At 44.8% G+C, this 22,609-nt stretch overlaps 1 protein-coding gene across 1 annotated transcript in view; it reads left to right on the forward strand.

Moving 5' to 3' along the window:
• EVA1A (eva-1 homolog A, regulator of programmed cell death) overlaps window positions 1-22,609 on the forward strand; it is a 345,582-nt gene that overhangs the window by 199,316 nt on the left and 123,657 nt on the right. Inside the window, exon 4 of the mRNA XM_050950914.1 lies at window positions 6,902-7,045. Coding sequence (XP_050806871.1) covers window positions 6,902-7,045 — 144 coding nt within the window. The remainder of the gene's footprint in view (window positions 1-6,901; window positions 7,046-22,609) is intronic.

A 22,609-nucleotide genomic window follows, 5' to 3' on the forward strand; every position in this document is an offset into this window, starting at 1 on the left:
CTTTCTTCTCCCCCAACAGAAGTGAAGAAAGTAGTTTTCCTATTTAGCATTCTAGTAGCACTTCAAGATCAGGGTCTGGAAGCCATGAAGAAGTTTGGGTATGGGGTCTATGGCAATCTGGACTCTGAATATTTTGCAGTGCAATGATGATTTTATGCCACCATGTTGTAGAAGAACACAGCACTGTACAATAGTTGCATCTTGCTGTGAAGCTAATTCTGCAGAGCCTACACTCTAGGGAGAGACTGACACCAATTTCCTATCTCCTGATCTTTGAGGATGGGCTGCAAGCCCATGGAGTCTTCTGAAATGATACAATCCCATAAGGAATGTGTGTGTATTACAGGTTCCCCCACTAGGCCAATTTGCAGCCTGTGAGTCTGTTACAGCCTGAAGTAAACAGCCTTGGCTCATTTGCTCAAGTTGTAGCAGCTCGTGATTTTAGCTCCACAGGTTCATTGTTCAATCACTGGTGTGTTTGTTGGCCAAGATAACGGTCGTGGCACTTGCAGTAAACTGCTAACCTCAGAACTGATGATACGTTTGGCTGGTTTGAACGTCAAATGCTTCTTATGCTTTGCTTGAACCATTCATCTAGATCTCCTCAAGATCCACATTTCTGGCTTTTATTGGTTTAAAATTGTGCTAAGTGGGATAACTGCCTTGAGCTACACTCTCCTTGCCAAGAGCAGCCAGTATACCTTCCTGGTAAGACAAGTAGATAACATTGAAAGAGCACAAATGCAATCTCATTGGTGAAAATGGTGGTTCATTTTATTTCTCACCATGTGTACATCTCCAGATGAATTCCAAACTAAGTCTTATTTAATAAATAGAGGATTTTTTGGAGTCTGTCAGTGCCAGAGGGCCCTTCATAAGAGTGATCTCCTGTGCAGGTTTCACTGAATCAATGCCAGAAATAACTTTCTTAATATTTCCACTATAGAATTTGTGTCATTTGAAAACAAGCCCCAGGTATTTTGGGACCTCTGCATTACTCTCTGCATACACCACATCATGCAACTCAATTTGAGCCTTGTGAACATTTTTACAGTGATGCTTGTGGGACCCAAGTGTAAAACAAAAGTTCGGAATATCACTTCTAAAGCTCTGAACGTCATGAAGGAGACTTCATGATTTATGAGTGTGCTGTAATCTCATCTATCACTCAGCTGTCTCTCAGACGTGTTATTGACATCTTCACTGTCAGTTAACAAGGGACTAAAGACTCTAGATTATGACATTTTGACATTCAGCTGAATGGCCTCCTTATCGCCAGCCCTTTGAAGTGGTTGATGGAGCTGGGCCTGTTTCGAGGGTCTGATGGCTCGCTGACATTTTTCATTCAATGTGTAATGCAGGGGATTGACATCTGGATGATTTCTCACCTTGTCGCTTCTGTGAGCGCCTGAACAATTCCTGTTTTAACTGCATAATAAGTTGTGATAATTCTATCCACTTTATGGCAATATCTGCAGATATTACCCCCACCTTCTACATACCTCTGTATTATTGCTTTTAAAAACCACTTAATGTCTGAGAAATTTTTTCTATTCTATTTGTCCATATTCATATAGTTAATACCAAATATCACTATGAGACCCAAAATGCAGTCCAGTGTTTAGATTTGTTAAAGTCATTTTCACCTTAGTTCATGAGAACAATAGTGAACATCCTGATTTAAAATAGGTGGCTGAATATTCACCTTGTTGTTTTGCATATTCAGAATGTATCCAGATGAATGGGATGGTCCAATATGCCCAGCATTTCCAGCCACACTGGATGTTTCTGCTTAGATTCAGCAATTAAAAGTTTAATTATTTTGGTCTTTGAATAGACATAGGGCTTCTCTACACTACGGAGCACTGAAGCTATGCCACTGTAGCCCTGTAGTCTAGAGACATTCTACAGCAATGGAAAGGATTTATTCATCACTGTAGGAACTCCACCTCCCTGAGCAGCAGTAGCCAGGTAGGCAGAAACAGTCTTCCATTGACTCTAGCCATATTTACAGCAGGGGTCAGGATGGCATAGCTACAGTGCTCCGGGGTGTCAATTTTTGGCCTGGTCTACACTAAAAATTAAGATAGACATAGCTACATAGAATCATAGAACTGTAGGGGACATTGAGAGGTCATCTAGTCCAGTTCCCTGCACTCAAGGCAGAACTAAGTATTATTTAGACCATCCCTGACAGGTGTTTGTCCAACCTGCTCTTAAAAATCCCCAATGATGGAGATTCCACAATCTCCCTCGGCATTTTATTCCAGCACTTAACCATTATTCCAGTGCTTAACCAAGGCTCAGGGATGTGAAACCACAATGGTGAAAAATTTGCACCGCGTGAGCACTGTAGGTATGTCAACCTAACCAATGGCATTGATGCGGCATGGTTGATGGAAGCTGCTTGGCAGGGGGGTGTGTGTGTATGTGGTGTGGGGGGTGATGGAAAAACACCTTCTGTCATGGATGTATTTACACTGAGAGGTTACAGTGGCCTAGCTGCCATGCCGCAGCTTTGCCTTTGTAGCCCCACATAGTGTAAACAAACCCTATCACACCCCGGAGATGTAGCTATGTGGATGTAAACTTTTAGTGTATGCCAGGCCATAGTCAGGGTAAAATTCTGACCACCTGTTAAGACAAACATGGGAGTTCTCAGCTCTTCTGGTTCTATTGTTCCAGCCTGAAAGGTCCCAGACTTGCAACAACAGTGCTCTGAATGACATATAGTCCATGTAAAAGCAGCAAAGAGTCCTGTGGCACCTTATAGACTAACAGACGTTTTGGAGCATGAGCTTTCGTGGGTGAATACCCACTTCCTCAGATGCATGTAGTGGAAATTTCCAGGTGCAGGTATATATATGCAGGCAAGATAGAGATAATGAGGTAGTTCAATCAGGGAGGATGAGGCCCTGTTCTAGCAGTTGAGGTGTGAAAACCAAGGGAGGAGAAACTGGTTCTGTAATTGGCAAGCCATTCACAGTCTTTGTTTAATCCTGAGCTGATGGTGTCAAATTTGCAGATGAACTGAAGCTCAGCAGTTTCTCTTTGAAGTCTGGTCCTGAAGTTTTTTTGCTGCAGGATGGCCACCGTAAGGTCTGCTTTAGTGTGGCCAGGGAGGTTGAAGTGTTCTCCTACAGGTTTTTGTATATTGCCATTCTTAATATCTGATTTGTGTCCGTTTATCCTTTTCCATAGCGACTGTCCAGTTTGGCCGATGTACCTAGCAGAGGGGCATTGCTGGCATATGATAGTGTATATTACATTGGTGGACGTGCAGGTGAATGAACCGGTGATGGTGTGGCTGATCTGGTTAGGTCCTGTGATGGCGTCACTGGTGTAGTTATGTGGGCAGAGTTGGCATCGAGGTTTGTTGCATGGATTGGTTCCTGAGCTAGAGTTCCTATGGTGCGGTGTGCAGTTACTGGTGAGAATGTTTCAGGTTGGCAGGTTGCCTGTGGGCGAGGACTGGCCTGCCACCCAAGGCCTGTGAAAGTGTGGGATCATTGTCCAGGATGGGTTGTAGATCCCTGATGATGCGTTGGAAAGGTTTTAGCTGGGGACTGTATGTGATGGCCAGTGGAGTCCTGTTGGTTTCTTTCTTGGGTTTGTCTTGCAGTAGGAGGCTTCTGGGTACACGTCTGGCTCTGTTGATCTGTTTCCTTATTTCCTGATGCGGGTATTGTAGTTTTGAGAATGCTTGGTGGAGATTTTGTCAGTGTTGGTCTCTGTCTGTGGGGTTAGAGCAGATGCGGTTGTACCTCAGTGCTTGGCTGTAGACAATGGATTGTGTGATGTGCCCGGGATGGAAGCTGGAGGCATGAAGGTAGGCATAGCGGTCGGTAGGTTTTCGGTATAGGGTGGTGGTAATGTGACCATCACTTATTTGCACCGTGGTGTCTAGGAAGTGGACCTCCCGTGTAGATTGGTCCAGGCTGAGGTTGATGGTGGGGTGGAAGCTGTTGAAATCTTGGTGGAATTTTTCCAGAGTCTCCTTCCCATGGGTCCAGATGATGAAGATGTCATCAATGTAGCGTAGGTAGAGAAGGGGCGTGAGTGGACGAGAGCTGAGGAAGCGTTGTTCCAGGTCGGCCATAAAAATTTTGGCATTTTGTGGGGCCGTGCGGGTGCCCATAGCTGTGCCACTGATCTGGAGATATATATTGCCATTAAATTTGAAATAGTTGTGTGTGAGGATAAAGGCACAGAGCTCAGCAGCCAGTTGTGCTGTAGCATCATCATGGATACTGTTCCTGACAGCTTGTATTCCATCTGTGTGTGGGATATTCGTGTAGAAAGCCTCTACATCCATGGTGGCCAGGATGGTGTTGTCTGGAAGGTCACCAATGCATTGCAGTTTCCTCTGGAAATCAGTGGTGTCATGGAGATAGCTGGAAGTGCTGGTGGCATAGGGTCTGAGTAGAGAGTCCACATATCCAGACAGTCCTTCAGTGAGAGTGCCAATGCCCGAGATGATGGGGTGTCCAGGATTTCCGGGTTTGTGGATCTTGGGTAGTAGATAGAATAACCCTGGTCGGGGCTCTAAGGGTATGTTGATTTGTTCCGGTGTTAGTGTAGTGGGATCTGAGGGAAGTGGCCTGTAGAATTTGGTGTTGAAGAGTTGTCTGGCAGCCTCCTTTTGGTAGTCAGACCTGTTCATGATGACAACAGCACCTCCTTTATCAGCCTCTTTGATGATAATGTCTGGGCGGTTTCTGAGGCTGTGGATGGCATTGCGTTCTGCACGACTTAGGTTATGAGGCAAGCGATGTTATTTTTCCACAATTTCTGCCTGTGCACATCGGCGGAAGCATTCAATGTAGAGGTCCAGACTGTCATTTCGACCCTCAGGAGGAGTCCATGTGGAGTTCTTCTTCTTGTGCTGTTGGTGGGAGGGTACCTGTGTATCAGTGCGCTGTTCAGTGTTGTCCTGAAAGTATTCTTTGAGTCGGAGACGGCAGAAGTAGGCTTCCAGATCGCCGCAGAACTGTATCATGTTGGTGGGGGTGGCAGGGCAGAAAGAGAGTCCCTGAGATAGGACAGACTTTTCTTCTGGGCTGAGTGTGTAGTTGGATAGATTGACGATATTGCTGGGTGGGTTGGGGGTGCCCCTGGAAATTTCCACTACATGCATCTGACGAAGTGGGTATTCACCCACGAAAGCTCATGCTTCAAAACGTCTGTTAGTCTATAAGGTGCCACAGGGCTCTTTGCTGCTTTTACAGATCCAGACTAACACGGCTACCCCTCTGATATAGTCCATGGTATCTTCACAATCTGAAGGTTTGGAGATTTGGAAATCTACTCCAACTCCCCCAACAAACAAAAAAACGTCAACCAGCCAGCTGAAATAAACCAGTGAAAGAAGGACCCCAAGCAGAGTTTCCATGTCCTCCCTTTCAAAAAGGTGGAGAACCAGAGACACCGTGAAGTCTACTGGGGAGTTTGCTGTTGCTATTGTTATGGAAGGTACTCAGATACTGCTGTCATGAGGGTGTCTGATGGGGCATCTGCCCCACACTGGCGGAAGAGGAGTTAAAGCAGCCCTGGGGTGGCCACACAGGAGGCAGCCAATTAGGAAAGGGCTTGTAGCGACAGCCAACTGGGGAAATGGTTTTCTCTCTAACCCATCAGGGCCAGACTGGGCCATATAAGAAGGGCTGCTGAACAGAGAAGCTTCAGTCACTTCCTAGAGTTTGAGGAGGGAGCACTGGGTGCCCTGAAGGAGGGAGAAGAGACAGCACCATAGTCAGAGTAGTGCTGGGTAGGTCAGGGGAGCATGAGTGAGCTTCCGGCTGACCGTTTCCAGACTGGGGCCCTGATACAAGGGCGGAGAAGGTGCTAGAGCTGCAGGGAAATGGCTCAGGGAAACAGATGGTGGGGATTGGAGGTGATGCAGTACGTGAATGCTGCTCCCACCCCTCCTTTGGCCCCAGTTTCCACTGACGCACATGGCTAGACCCTGGACTGCAGCCTGCCACTGAGGCAAGAGGCTGGACAGAGGACTGCTGGCCCCCACATTGGAAGGCCGGTGGGGGGGAGAGAACCGAGTGGGGCACAGCTGGAGGGCTGTGTCCAGAAGAGTAAACCAGGGTCCTGAGAGCGACACGGGTCCTGACGACAGAAGCGACGGTGGAGAGACGCCTCTAGATGAGAGCGCACCAGCGAACCAGAACTAATTCCCAGGATAGCCAGCAGAAGGCTCCACAGTGGTGACTCCTGCACCATCACAGGGTGCCATTATAAAAACCGAACATAGGTACATGGGAATTCCACAGGATGATCCAAAGTCCTTAGAATTCATGTGCACTCTGGTCATGTGACATTCTCTTAGGTTAGCCAATAGGGTGGCATGTGTCTGTAGTGGATTGAGCACTGAATTGTCACTTAGGAGACCTGGCTTCTATTCCCAGTGCTGCCACTGCTCTGCTCAGTGGTGTTGGGCAAGCCACTTCATAGATCTTGTGCCTAAGTATCCCCATCAGTAAAATGGGGATAATAAAACTGACCTCCTTTGTAAAATGCTTTGAGCTCTACAGAAGAAAAGTTGTCTGTAGGATCTAGGTATTATTATTATCTCTTTAATGGGTCATTTTTTCCCCTCTGGAAACAAACCTGCCTCATTTGTAACCTTGTTTTGTCAATGAGAAAGAAAGTTCCTGGTTTCTTCCCCCTCCCACCTGCAGTAGTACTACCTCTTATCTAGCCCATGATTTTGAACTGATAAGTTTAGAGTTGTATCCTCTTCATGGTGCAGGCTTGGAGGCCTTGAAGTATTTCACATCAGTGTCAAAGTGCTGATCTGTTGTTCCTAGCCTACATTTGATAAGTTTTCTCCCAAAGGTTCTGACAAGGATGGTGTGCACTCAGAACTGTTCTCTATCTTTTTCCCTTTCAGAGTGTCAGTCAGCCACGGCTCTTCAGCTTATGACCAGACGCTGCCATGGAAAAAGAAGCTGCAGTGTGTATGCCAGCACCTATGAATTTGGTGATCCTTGTTACCCAGGTATCCACAAGCACCTCAATGTTATCTACACCTGTGGTAAGCTTCTTTAACATTCATTTGGGAAACATGCTGACTTAGAGATGACCCATATCTGCCGATAGTGTGGTGTGGGGGGCTGGGGAGGACACAAGTAAGGGCAGAGTGAGGGCAGCAGCCTCAGCAGATGTTACTGAGCATGCTCAGTCCATGTAAGCATGCTTAGAACAAGCAAAGCAGTTATATCTGAGGGGGCACATGACCCCTCATGTGCCCTCTCTATGTGTTCCCTTTGTTCTGATTCATGAACTAAGTGGTCAACATACTGTGGCAATGCATGGAAGTTTGTCATTCACCAAGCTGATTGTGCAGTGTATGGCAACCCTGTTTGGGAATGTAGACTAACTAGAGGCCTGGCAGCCTCTGTGGATGGATTAATGCTGAGTTCTTCCTGTCAGCAGGTTGATATGAAAAGCAGAATTTATGGAAAGAATATTTTTTAATTCATCCATCACCATCCCACCGTATGAGCTTTGGTAAAGGGATAACTCTGCTGATGCTTCCATTCTGCATGGAGACACTGGCATATTGTTGTATTTGCTTGCAACAAGATTTTGGTCTCAGGTAGGGTCTCTGGTTCTCAGTGTCTATCATTTTAAACAAAAAAATAAGAAATGCATTGCTCCATTAGCACCCACTGAGTTAATGGAAAAAAACCCAAACATCATCAAACAAACCTTGGGGTATTTGCTATCCAAAGTAGTGTGATCAGTGGTAACTATTACATAGACTGTATATGGTTCCATGTGTCATAGTATTAGATTTACATTGTGGTTCTACTTAACCAGGCATCAGGGTTTCGTGGTAGAGCAATAACTATTCCTCCCCATGTTTCTGTGGTTTCAAAGCAGCATCAGGTCCCTCTTTGTCCAGTGATGGAATTTTACTGATTCATAACATTTGGGAATGATTTGTGTAGGGGCAATTTGCTAAGGGAGTTTGTTTATAAGTCTCTTGCTTCCTTTGGCAGTAAAAGAAAGGGAGTGTATTTTGAATGGAGGTAGCAGAAGTAGAGTGGATTTTTTCATAGATTCATAGACTTAAGTTCAGAAGGGACCATTTTGATCATCTAGTCTGACCTCCTACACAATAGAGGCCACAGAATCTCACCCACTCCTGTAACAAACCCCTAACCTATGTCTGAGTTTTTGAAGTCCTCAAATCATGGTTTAAAGACCTCAAGGTGCAGAGAATCCTCCAGCAAGTGACCTGTGCCCCATGCTGCAGAGGAAAGCGAAAAACCTCCAGGGCCTCTGCCAATCTTCCCTGGAGGAAAATTCCTTCCCAACGCCAAATATGGCGATCAGCTAAACCCTGAGCATGTGGGCATGTTGACACAGCTCTGTGAATTTTCCTACTGGGGAGTGCCCTGTGAGTGTATTAGCTATCTTAGAGACCAGTAGGGAGAGCCTTAATATGGTGATGGAATAGAACCTGACGTGATGCAACAAGCATCCTGAAATCCAAATACAAACCAAAATGAACCCAGGAGATGCACTTCCAACTGGAAATCTCTTCCTGATGCACATGCCACGTTGCTGGGCCCCTGCATTATGGGCCTGATCCAAAGCACACTATCGTCAATGGGAGTCTTTCTTTTTAACAAGCTTTGAATCAGATCCTGTATTCCCAGTTGCTAGTTACTGTGACAAGTTGCCCCCTTTAAGATGCCCTCTGAGCCACCTGTTTTGCCAGCATGGGTCCTTTTTTCACTGTTCTGCTGAGCCAGACTCTTAAGCCTCCGCCAGCACGCACATAGGCATGGCCACACCCAGCTGCAGAACGACATAGACACTGAGATCAGCTCTGGGAAGACTCAGCTTAAGGGACTTGCCCAGCACTCAGGTGTCCACCTCCCTTGGAGTGCAGACCCAAAGGTATATTGTCTTGTGCTGTAGCGAAATCTATAAAATGTAAGTTCATATATTCACCCCCTCCCTCAATGTGGAGGAAGATATGCACAACTTCTTGCCCCCCCCCCAGTTAGAAATTACAGAAACTGGGTTTAATAATAAACAAAACAAATTTATTAACTATTAAAGGTAGATTATAAGTGGTTAAAGAGATAGCAAAAAGAACAAAGTAGATTACTAAGCAAATAAAATAAAACATGCAAACTAAGCTTGATTTATTAAAGAAACGGGTTACAAAATATAATTTAAAAACAACGAGGAGTCCCTGTGGCACCTCAGAGACTAACAAATTTATTTGGGCATAAGCTTTCATGGGCTATAACCCACTTCATCAGATTCATGGAGTGGAAAATACAGTAGACAGGTATAAATATACAGCACATGAAAAGATGGGAATTGCCTTACCAAGCGTGAGGTCACTATAGTTGTATTTGTACACTGGACATCATCGAATTAGGCCTGAATAAAGACTGGGAGTGGCTGGGTCACTACAAAAAATAATTTTCCCTCTGTTGACGTTCACCCCTTCTTGTCAACGGTTCGGAATGGCCACATCCACCCTAACTGAATTGGCCTCGTTAGCACAGACCCCCCACTCGGTAAGGCAACTCCCAGTTGCCTTGCTTTTCTGCAAAGAAACTGATCGCTAGGAATGGAAGGTGGTGTGCCTTGACTGGCAAGGTGACTCATAAACCTGTTGTTATAGGCTGTTTCCCCTGTGTGAATCTTGGACTCCTTTGTGGGGTCTCTTCCAGGGATTTATATACAGCGCGCACTCAGTTACCGAGTCCCTCGCATCATGTTATCTAAAACAGGGAGGCATTTTCAGCTGAACTTAAAGGACATAACTCTGCTTCAGATAACAGGGAAGCTTCAGAAAAATGAGGTGTGGATAACTGAGGAGGAGACTAAGAGCCAGGGAGGGGACTATAAGGAAGCTTTAATATAACAGTGTTTAAGCACTTTAGCTCAGGCTGGGTTCTCATGAGACAGAAGAATGACTCTGCTTTTTACAGCATGGGAAGGCAGAGTCAAAGGGAAGTGAAGATGCTCAACCATTAGGCACAACTACTGGAGATGATGGCATAGTGGTCAAAACATCATGTTGGAACTCTAGGTTCCCTAGGGCCGTCACTGCCTTTCACATGACTGAGGTGATCAGTTGGTTGTTGTGCAGTTTGTTATGTGTAGGTCTTTCAGATGAACTCTTTAAAAATCTGGAAGCCTGTTTTCTTTATGTAACTGTTAAATAACCCATGGTACTTTTTATAAAAGCAGATATTTGCCCAGGAGCCCTTCACTAAAATCTCCTCATCCTGCATTGGTGTGCTCTGGCTACTGCCCTTAACCAAGAGCTGGCTGCATATCAGTGCTGTTGTATGTGTCCATAGCTTGCGAAGCACTTTAGGATCTTTCTGGGTGAAAAATGTTATAGACGTGTGCATGATTAGGGTTTTAAACTAGGCTAAAATATAGTATCATAATTGTCCTGACATAAACAAGATGAAATTCAATATGGACATTTGCATAGTACTACACTAAGGAAGGATCATCAGTTGCACAAATACAAAATGGAAATTGACAGCCTAGGAAGGAGTAATGCAGAAAAGAATCTGGGGTGATAGTGGATCACAAACTAAACATGAGTCAACAATGTAATATTACTGCAACAAAAAAGCTAACAACATTCTGGGATGTTGTAAGCAAGACACAAGAAGTAATTGTGACAGTGTACCCCATAAGGCTTTATGGGGTGGAGGTGCTCATAAATGTATGTATGATATAACTGGAATAGGGTTTTGCTACATGTAAAGGTTATGATCTACTGGTTATGTTCATCCAAGTTGCTGTGTTCAGAGTTATGAACATTGGCTGTATAATTGCTTGATTTCTAAGTAGCCTTAGAAACATTTGGTCACTTCTTGGGAAAGGAATGTGCAAATTAAGTGCTCAGTCCACAAGCACTTAACAGACAAAAGAGCTTGGAAGACTCCAATCCACATAAGAAGTCTACCTGAGGACATTCAAGGTAGCATGTGGGTAATGACTGCTGCCTGCAGGTCCTGAGTCATGCATGGGCATGTGACTTGCCCATGTGATTCCAAATCTCCATTTTGTGACTGGATTCTACACAGGGTGAGGAGGGAGTCTCCACCCACAAGAGAAAGTCTACTTAAACCCCTGGGAGACCCTCCATTTGGTCTTCAGCTGGCTAAAGAAGGAGACTCTCCACCACCCCAGGATACTTAAAGGAAACTGAAACAAAGAACAGTAACTACAGGGGGTGTGAGTGATTGCTGGACCCAGGCTAAAAGGAGATTAGTCTGTAAAAGAGAGCATTCTGGAACTGGTGAGGATCTTATCTGTATTCAGTTTGATTAGACATAGATTTGCCCATTTTATTTTATTTTGCTTGGTAACTTACTTTGTTCTGTCTGTTACTACTTGGAACCACTAAAATCCTACTTGCTGTATTTAATAAAATCACTTTTTACTTATTAGTTAACTCAGAGTATGTATTAATACCTAGGGGAGCAAACAGCTATGCATATCTCTCTATCAGTGTTATAGAGGGCGAACAATTTATGAGTTTACCCTGCATAAGCTTTATACAGGGTAAAACGGATTTATTTGGGTTTAGTCCCCATTGGGAGTTGGGCATCTGGGTGCTAAAGACAAGCACACTTCTGTGAGCTATTTTCAGGTAAACCTGCAGCTTTGGGGCAGGTGATTCAGACTCTGGGTCTTTGTTGAAGTAGACAAGAGTGTCTGGCTCGGCAAGACAGGGTGCTGAAGTCCTAAGCTGGCAGGGAAAACACGGATAGAAGTAGTCTTGGCACATCGGTTGGCAGCTCCCAGGGGGGTTTCTGTGATCCAACCCATCACAGTAATTCTTCCACTTTACTCAGTACTGGCAAGACCTGGAGTATTGTGTCCAGTTCTGCATACCAGACTTTGTGAAAGATGTGGACAAATTGGAGAAAGTCCAGAAGAGAGCAACAAAAATGATTAAAGATCTAAAAAACATGATCTACAAGGAAGGATTGAAAACTTTGCTTTGCTTTGTTTAGTCTGGAGAAAAGAAGACTGAGGAGGCATATGATAACAGTCCTTCAGTATGTAAAAGGTTGTTATAAAGAGGAGGGTGGTAAATTGTTCTCCTTAATCACTGAGGAGAGGACAAGAAATAATGGGCTTAATTTGCAGGAAGGGAGATTTAAGTTAGACATTAGGAAAAACTTCCTAACTGTCAGGATAGTTAAGCACTGGAACAAATTGCCTTGTGGAATCTCCATCACTGGAGTTTTTTAAGAGCAGATTGGACAAACACCCATCAGACATGGTCTAGATAATGCTTAGTCCTTCCTCAGTGCAGGGGACTGGGCTAGATGACCTATCAAGGTTCTTTCCCATCCTACATTTCTATGATGGAATACTTTGTTAGGGCCAAAGAGGATACATGGCAGGATACATGAGTGACTGTCATGGTATAATTCCCCACTCTGAACCTTAGCGTCCAAAAGATGGGGTACCAGCATGGATTCCTCTAAGCTCAATTACCAGCTTAGTACTTGTAGCGCTGCCACCAACCAGGAATTTCAGTGCCTGGTACACTCTGGTCCCCCCAAAACCTTGCCCGGGGACCCCCAAGACCCAGACCCTCTGGATCTTAACACAAGGAAGGAAAACCCTTTCCCTCACCGTTGCCTCTCCCAGGCTTCCCCTCCCTGGGTTACCCTGGAAGATTCCTGCGATTCAAACTCCTTGAATCCTAAAACAGAGAGGAAAATTCATCTTTCCCCCTCCTTCTCTCTCCCCCTCCCAGACTCTCCCTGAGATAGAAAGTAATCCTAACACAGAGAGAAAATAACCTCTCTCTCCCCCTTCCCTCCTTTCTTCCCACCAATTCCGTGGTGGATCCAGACCCCATCCCCTGGGGTCTCACACCAGAATAAAAGAGCAATCACGTTCTTAAACAAGAAACTTTTAATTAAAGAAAGAAAAAACAGTAAAAATTATCTTTGTAAATTTAAAATGGAATAGGTACAGGGTCTTTCAGCTATAGACACTGGGAATACCCTCCCAGCCTTAGTATACAAGTACAAATTAAAATCTTTTCAGCCAAATACACATTTGCAAATAAAGAAAACAACCATAAGCCTAACTCGCCTTATCTACCTAGTACTCACTATTCTAAACTTATAAGAGCCTGTATCGGAGAGATTGGAGAGAAACCTGGTTGCATGTCTGATCCCTCTGAGCCCCCAGAGTGAACAACAACCAAAAACTAACAGCACACACAAATTTCCCTCCCTCAAGATTTGAAAGTATCCTGTCCTCTGATTAGTCCTCTGGTCAGGTGACAGCAAGGCTCACTGTTCTTGTTAACCCTTTCCAGGCAAAAGAGATATGAAGCACTTTTGTTCTATTAACTCTTACTTATCTGTTTATGACAGTGACTCAGGCAAAACTCCAGTTTAACTTCACAAGGAGTTTTGCCTGAGTAAATATTGAGTGGGGAAGGACTTCAGGATTTGGCTTTTAGTGATGATGCATGTCATGCTGTACTGCTGTGTGTGATCCTGCAGTCTGAATTCTATCACTCTTCCTGCTCATCCATAGAATGAGGAGCGGGCAGTCTTGTGCCAACGGTAGGGTGACCAGATGTCCCAATTTTATAGGGACAGTCCCAGTTTTGGTGTCTTTTTCTTATATAGGCTCCTATTACCGCCCACCCCTTGTCCAGATTTTTCACATTTGCTGTCTGGTCACCCTAGCCAACAGTGGTGTGGAACCACTGACCTACTCCAGAGGGGACCGTGGAACTGAACATGTTGATGTAAAAGTTGGGATGGACGTGCAGGTGGAATATCATATTACTGAGTTGTTTCTCACTTTACAAAGTTCAATAGCTTTGATGACAGGTCAGCCAGGTTTGGCTCTGGTTCCAAAGCTTGGGGAGAACTGAACGGAGAGGAATGTCTCCTGCTTTTAGCAATTCCTGAGAAACCTGCCAAGGGATTAACTGATGGAGTAACCAAAGGGTGACAATGATTGTAGGTGCCAAAGAAATGGTACGGTGAGGTTATTGGCAGAAACCTCGGCCTACTCTTTCTTTTGTAAGGTTTGTGATAGATAATATTGTAACCTGGAATATGCTATATGGAACAACCCTGTGCTGCCAGAACTGGGGGAGTGAGGCGACGTAATAAGGAGAGCCCTGTGAAATGTTTTCATTTTTATAATTCTTTTGTTTGGGAATTTTATGTTATTTCATTTTATCCACATGTGGGGGTGAGTGGGGTGGGGTTGGCTCCTGTCACCAATGTGAGCCTGTCCTGCACTCAGCTTCCTGTAGCAGCTCCTGTCCCGCAAGGCTGGGCTGACTCCCTGCTCTGAGTGTTTCAACCTGGTGTATGGTGTTGCAGCGCTGCTCAGGTTGGCCCAGCTGCTGCCCCCATCATGATGACGGAGGGGAAACTGGGTTGAACCTGACTGGTGCTGCAACCTTGCGTGCCAGGTTGCAATAACCAGTGAGGGGAACTGGGCCCAGCCCCGCAGGAGAGGAGCTGTGAAGTTACTGCTAGGGGGTGAGTTTTGTTTTATTCCATTTTATGTTTTTTTTCATTTTATTTCATGTTATTTCGTATTTGCAATAAACACAGGGCTCTACTAATAGGTGTTTCCCATCGCTGACATCTCTGGCTTGCGATTCTGTGACGATCACACCCACTCCTACAAAATCCTCCCATCCCCAGCGTTTATACACTGCAGTCCTCTAACTTGTCCATGGGAGGTTTTCCACTGAGTTCAAATTCATATTCTAAAGATGGGGTAAAACAGGTGTGGTATTGGGAAATGTGCTTTAACTTCCCAGGCAGGAAGTGTGGAGGAGAAATGTTGCAGAAGCCTCTGTTCTGATTCACAAACACAGTGGGATCTGCATCACTGAATAAAGAGGATCTCTTTCAAATACTTTTGGCCCAGAGTGATCATTGAACATCATCACAGATACCTTTAGTTTTTTTAAATAGCAGGTCATGGAAGTTCAACCCAGCTACTATACTGGCTTGAGACCATTCTCTGCTTCCATATTTTATTGCTAAATTCCCCTTAGGCATCTAGAATTATGTTGATTGAATCTGGTTTCAAGTTGTAAGTTAATAATTACGGGTTTTATCTAACTTGCTGTCTAACTCCAGTTTTTATCCCTGCTTGAGTAGTTTATTGTAATTATTCCAGCCGTCAGGAGGGTCCTGTATTATCTCAGGTCAGCATAATAAGATCATTTCTCAGTCCTCTGAGTATCATGTTATAACCTTTGCATTTTGTATGAAACTCCTATAGGCATAACTTAGCTGCAATGGAAATAGTACAAGTTATCTTGTATGTAGAAGACGACTGAAACAAGCAAGTAATTGGCAGTCAGATTAGATAGCGATCTCTCACGTACATTAGGATTCCATTAGCTGAGTCAAGGAACAAATGAAAATCCTCCAACATAAAAACATTCCAAACCTGAAAACTGGTAAGACTGAAATATTAAAGTTTGGCTTTGTGCCAGGTCTAGATAGTGGTAGAGTGTGGAAGGTGGGTTTTCCCAGTGTGCAGCTCCCCACCACTGGATTACAAAAAAATGAGAGAGCAAAGGCAAGTAAATTCAGGTTAAGCAGAAAATGCATGTGTTGGGGCTACTTTCTGAGCATAGCACTTTTAACCAGACCACTTCACAAATGATTTAGTGCAGCTCTTATTTTAAAATACCTCTAAGCTATTAGCTGGTGGCAACAAGCAAGGAGGTGTGCAAACAACACTAAAGATTGTATTTTCAGTTTTAACAAGAAGTTTAAACTCTTTCGTATAATGCTACATAAGATCACAATCAGTGCTGCTAGAGCGTTTGGAGTCATTGTTGTTTTTGTAATAATTATTTGTAAGGATTTCTTTGCTCCTGGCCTCCTCCTCTTCTCTAAATTTCCCATTCTATCCTCAAGGGCTCTTTCTTTGTTCCTTTTGTCCTTGCAGTTTCCTTCTTGTCTCCCTATTTACTCCAGCATCCTCAATTTGGTTCCCTATTCCAGGTCCCTGGCAGCTTCAAGACCTAAGCCCTAGATCAGCAGAGCACTCAAGTATGTGCTTAATTTTAAGCAATGAGTATTCCCATCTCTATTCAGGAAACCACATAAATGTGTGCTTAATGTTAAATCGGTGTTTAAATGCCACTGAAGATAGGCAAACCCTTAAATTCCTTTCTGATTAGGCCTGGAAAGGCTCACAAGCAGGGGCGGCTCCAGGCACCAGCACGCCAAGCACGTGCTTGGGGCGGCAAACCGCGGGGGGCGCTCTGCCAGTCGCCACGAGGGCGGCAGTCAGGTTGCCTTTGGAGGCCTGCCTGTGGAGGGTCCACCAGTCCCGCGGCTTTGGTGGACCTCCTGCAGACTGCCGCTGAATCCACAGGACTGGGGACCTCCCGCAGGCAAGCTGCCGAAGGCAGCCTGCCTGCCGTGCTTGGAGCGGCAAAATGCCTAGAGCCGCCTCTGCTCACAAGCTTAAAGTGAAGTAAATGCTTAAGTATTTTGCTGAATTGGAACCCAACTGATGATTAAAAAGGTTCATTTTCTACATGAACATTATGATGATCTCTTGATTTAATGGAAAAAAACAAAAAATCAAATCCCCCTCCCCCCAGGCCCATCAGCTTTTCCTCCACATGGCCTCTTCTAAGTAGCTTCTTTCAGTTACATAAAATTGCTTTTGGAGGCAGCTACGCTCCTAGATGTCTGCTAGAAGAGCCCCTGTTTCCTGAGGAACCTGTCCAGCGAAACAGCTTTGGTTCTCTATGGGAACAATCCTTTCTTGGTTGGGCACTAGACTTGATGGCCTAAAAGGTGTCTTCCATCACTAGTTTCCATGTTCTTCAAATAGGCACATTATCCAGAAATGGGTTTGGCGGTGGGATAGATGGCTCTGGAACTTTGAATCCTTTTCTATTTAAGAGTCTTTCAGCAGATCTGGGATTGGTTCAGTCATGGGAAAGGAGAACTTTTTAGTGACTTTTCTAGGATCTGACCTCTGGACAGCTTCTCCATGCAAAAGTAGATTAAACTTTGTCATCATTTTATTTTTGAAATGAATGGCCATAGTGTGTATATGTATTATTCTGTTCTGCTTTCATTGTTGTTCAATAGAAGGCGACCACTTGGACTGAGGACTAACGAACTGCCATGGCAACTTGTAATTTACTTAGAGAAGCCTGAAAACATGGAGCATTAATAATCCTGTCATCCTGCTTTATGAAGGCTAGGTCCTCACGGTCTCTCTCTTCATCCTGATGGGAGAACTAGATTCTTGTTGGGTAAAAAGTAAGTGGAACATTTCTATTACAGCTATTATGCTGATGCATGATACTTACTAAATGAAGGCTGGCTAGGGATAGTTGGTGGAAAGCCACATGGAGTTCTCAGCCTGGGAACGAGCTTCTACTGTGATCATCATAACGCATACTGGTCCAGGGAGCAAATAGCAACAGAACTGCCTGCAGATGTGATGTTTGCTTTACAGACCAGGGAACTTAACAATAGCTTCACTTTCTCTGGTTTTCTGAGGCTACGTCTACACTTGTGGTGGCATATAGAGTACAGACGTTGCACACCCAGCTAGCACCGGTATGAATAGCAATGTAGACACTGAGGCACAGCTTACGTGAATAGGGTACAGACACTCTGGAAACCTAGGCTATATACCCTGCACCATTGTCTGCATGCCCAACTAGTGCCTCCCACGTCTCCTCTGCTACTTTCAACTGCATAGATTCTGGCTGCCTCCCAGCTGCCAGAGCCTTTCCCTGCTTCAGTGAAAGACTCCAGCAGCGGGGTTAGGCTCTGGCAGGGGGAAGGCAGTGGAGGAAAGGCTCTGGGAGTGGGGAGCACAAGAGGTAAAACATGGAGTCCTGGGGTACAATAAAGGAAATGATGATGCAAGATGATTGTCCCAATAGGCCTTTTCCATCTTTAAATACTATTGTAACCCTTTGGTGCGTGTGTAGGGTTGCCAAGCGTCCGATTTTCAACTGGAATGCCGGTCTAAAAGGGACCCTGGCAGCTCCAGTCAGCCCCCTCCCACAATTCAAACTTCTCATTTCTGGCCCCACCCCAGAGGCCACACCCCTAGCTGGAGCCCTCACCCCAATCCTAGCCCAAAGTCGCCTCCCACACTCTGCACTCCTTATCCCCAGCCTGGATCCCCCTTCTGTACTCCAAGCCCCTCATCTCCAGTCCCACCCCTGAGCCCACATCCCCAGCTGGAGCCCTCACCTACTCCCGAACCCCTGCCCCAGCCCAGTGAAAATGAGTGAGTGAGCGAGGGTGGGGGAGAGCGAGTGACTGAGGGAGTGGGGATGGAGTGAGTGGGGGCAGGACCTCAGAAGGGGTGGGGCCTAGGGGCAGGGCAGGGGTGGGGCAAAGGTGTTTGGCTTTCTGCAATCAGAAAGTTGGTAACCCTATGCATGTGTGTTATGGGGACCCTTTCTGTGCCTGATCCACAAAAGACAGAAGTTATTACAGCCCTTAGCTATGTGGCATTAGCTCAAGCTGTAGCAGCTCAGGCTTTTTACCTCTGGAGCTCCCCAGTTCAATCCTCAGTGTGTCAACCAAGATAATAGTATCACACTATGATCCTAACAGAGTGTGACTTAGGACACTGCCTATCCAAAGCCATGCTGGTTGGGCCTTTTGGACGATGTCACAGGTATGCACCAACTCCCAATGCCCATATCACTTAAACACAAAAAGGAGGAGGAGAGAGACCTACACAGAAAAAATCCCTGAGCCCATTATGCTAAATGGGTATGCAGTTGAGAGGGGAAATGATGATGGGCAGGACAAAGACTCCTGTGTGGACTGAGAGATGAAGAGGAAGTTTGGGGTGAGAAGCCGGAGAAAAAGTAACAGTTTTAAATTGCCCCAAACTGATCCTGATAGGGAAGCCATTCTTCCCAGGCGATATGTGTGTGAAGAGGCCCAAACACATGGGAAGCCTTAAAAATAGAGAGTGAAGGGGTTAGGAAAAAGATTAACAAACAATGATCATGTTCAAAATAGCAGAGAAAAGGAAGACAGTGGTTTTTGCTCCCTACTATTTTCTCTTAACTTTATACTAGAAATTACTTGTCATGGTGGAAGGGCAGATTGCAGACATCTCCCGGAGTTAAAAGCAATTGAGTGTAAAATTAGAGTATGGCTCTTTCATAGGAGTAAAGCACTCCAGAATATGTATTAGTAATCTATTGGTGAGGAAGGATGGACTGGTAGTTAAGGTATTGTTTTCGGATGTGAGAGGCACCTAGATTCACCTCCTGCCTCTGTCACAGTTTGCCTGTATGACCTTGAGCAAGTAGCTTAATCTCCATGTGCTTTAGTTCCCTATATGTAAAATGGAACTACTATAATGATCTCTTTCACCCATCCTTCGTCTTGCCTTGTCTATTGAGATTGCAAGCTCTTCATGGCACCGAATGTCTCTTATTATGGGAGCACATAGCATAATAGGGTCCCTATCTTCACTGAGGCCTCTAGGCACTACCATAATGTAAATAATAGTAACATTAGTGCACTTCCTAGATGATTGAAGACCCATACATTGCACCTGAGGCATGCAACAAAAGATTTACTAGTGCACACCCTGGAGTGGCTGATTGCAGCATTATTCCATTTCAGTAGACTCTTACAAACCCCACTTCTGCCAGAGGCTCAAGCATTGATGTTAAATACAGAGTACAAGATTCAGTTGAACCAGGCTTTTGCCTTCGATGGCTTTTCCAAAATTGCAAGCTTCCCCCCCGACCTATTCTTCATATCCCTTTCATGTTCAGGGCAATCACAGGCATGGGGATTCTGCAACTTTCAGGCATTCTGACAAAAGCAAAGGACTCACAAAATGGCTGGAGGAGAAGGTGGCCCAGCTGCTGCTTCCCTTATAAGTTTTAGTCCAGTGGTCAGGGCACTTACCTGGGATGTGGGAGACCTAGGACCAAGTCCCCATTCTACCTGATATGGAGAAGGGATTTGAACTTGGGTCTCCCACACTGTAGGATGGTGCACTGAGAGGTGGGATGTTTTGCTATGGGGCTTTCTCAATCTCTTCTCTTGAATCTGTTCCACTTTTTATAAATAATTAAATACTCATTGGAGTGGGGACTTTAATTTGAGTCGCCCATAACCTGAAGAGAGTGCCCTAACTACCAGGTGATAGAATCATTCTCAGGGTATGGCTACACTTGCACTTCAAAGCGCTGCCGGGGCAGCGCTTTGAAGTTTCGAGTGTGGTTGCAGCACCAGTGCTGGGAGAGAGCTCTCCCAGCGCTGCACGTAAACCACATCCTCTACGGGTGTAGCGCGGCTCCCAGCGCGCGGCTCCCAGCGCTGCGGCACTGTTTACACTGAGGCTTTACAGCGCTGTATCTTGCAGTGCTCAAGGGGATGTTTTTTTCACACCCCTGAGCGCGAAAGTTGCAGCGCTGAAAAGCGCCAGTGTAGCCATGGCCTCACTGTCTTTCCCTAGCCCAATGACAGGTTACTGTCATGAATCACCATGACTTGCCACTATGAATAACAATGCAAATTTCAAACACACACACACAAACAAACAAAACTCCCGCATTGTTCAGTAAATATTTCCAGTTTTTGATTTTTTATTTTTCATCTAAAAAGTCAGAAAATTTCATAGGAAACAAAAATCTTTCATTAAAATGTTTATTTGCTTCAAAAAGCCATTTTTCGTAGGGGAAAAAAGTTGATGGCAATTTTTGTCCAGCTTTATCATTAATGTTAACCTGTGTCCTGACCAAGTTCTAAATCTGAACAATTACATTCTGCCTATTTAAACTTACTCTGTAAGATTTAGTATTTTTCAGTTTGTGATAGAAAAACATGGAGTACCCACCTGAAGAGGAGGTGAGCTCTAGCCTGTGATCATTCCAACCCCCTGTCTTGAAATTGTTATGTCACACTGTGTGTACATTGGTGTTCCACCCCAGAGGTGTACCACTTTTGTGGTGGGAGGAGACAATTCTATATCTAATTTCTTTAAACACCTCAAAGATGGACCCAAGCCCCTTCAAACACTGCAAAAATTTGGAGCTGGAGCTGATATTAGTGGTTCAGTCCAAACTCTGTAATATTGATCCAAAGTTATTTTTCTCTATGGCTTCCGAGTTCCCACACTGACTAAACATAGTGTAATGGTACCTAGTATCACCACACAGGGGGTCTGTTTGTATGTCCTGGCCTGGTCTAAGCAAATCATGGAATGGACTGGTAATTATATAACAGCTCCCACACAGCACAATCAGGAGGTAAACAGAAAAACAGTAAAAATTACCAAAGCACCCTAAAAGGAGAGGTAATCATGCCTATACTAATATTCTAGTTACAGTAGAACAAAAAATCCCACCTGCCTTTATTTCTCCCACTAGTATGTCCATCTGCCTTTCCATTCATGCCAGTGATGACTGTGAACTGTGCCAGGTCTGAGCTGGCAGCAGTGTGAACCCTGGCAAACAGCAAAGCACTCTTGCAAGATGACTCCCGAGTATTCTCTTACAGATTCCAGGGAGTACTGGACTAGGTCCAACTGCAGTGAAACCCCAACCAAATCCCAAGCCATTGTTAAACAAAGATCTTTATTGGGAAGAAGATGAGGGTGGGGGAAATCAATGTAATGTCAGTAAAAGTTCTCAAGTGCCCAGTTGGTGGTGGGGGAAGGAGGGCTAGCACATGGCAAGGGGAGGAGGATGTTATGCGAAAGAATTATGGAAGAGTCTGACTATAATATAGAAGGAGACAAAAAGCCACTGAAGGGATTCGACTGGGGGATGAGACAAACTACATACATCAGTCTGATTTTAACCGGCGTCCCAATGGGGATTAACTATGAATGAATCGGTATTAAAGGAGGCTGGTATGTGGTTGCCCTTAAGTACTGTTGTTGAATTCCCAGTATGATTTCTTAGCTCAGCAGCTGTGACTGTGGTGAGTGGTTAATGTACAAAGAATCTACCCTTTGGAAAGCTTGTATTTGTCACAAGATAATGACAACAGGAGGAGGAGTAATGTTTGGTCAATCAGTTACTTCCTAGCAGACTGAACCCTCTGCAGTTTTATTTTGCTGTGCGGAAGCATTTAATGTGGCAGTGCACATTTATATGAATAATAAGCTACAGTGAAGCTAAGCGATGGCAGGAGAGCTGGGATAACGAGCTGAAGAACGTGTGTAGAAATCACAAAATGTAACCAAATTACTAGTTCAAACAGTGGCAGAGCGGAGCTTCTAACTTGTCTAATTGCAAGAAGCATTTTTCATACAGATCATTCTGCTTTGGATGAAATGGGCTCTTTGAACTCCGTCTTTCTTCCTTCAGCCACATCTTCCTTTCTTTCCCTCCCCCAAGGCAATGATTTTTATCTCTGGGTCTCTGTTTCTTTTCATTAAAAATTAAAGGGTTTCAGGATCTTTTTCTTTAGGTGACACCATTACCTGCTCCACCTCTAAGGCGGAGCTCAGCTGCCTCAATGCACTTATTTGTCTGAATCTATATTAGATGCACTCTCATTCTGTACTGGTAATAATGAGCTACTGTGTTTAGGCCAGCTAG

Source organism: Gopherus flavomarginatus, chromosome 4, assembly GCF_025201925.1.
Source record: "Gopherus flavomarginatus isolate rGopFla2 chromosome 4, rGopFla2.mat.asm, whole genome shotgun sequence".
Taxonomy (NCBI): Eukaryota; Metazoa; Chordata; order Testudines; family Testudinidae; genus Gopherus; species Gopherus flavomarginatus.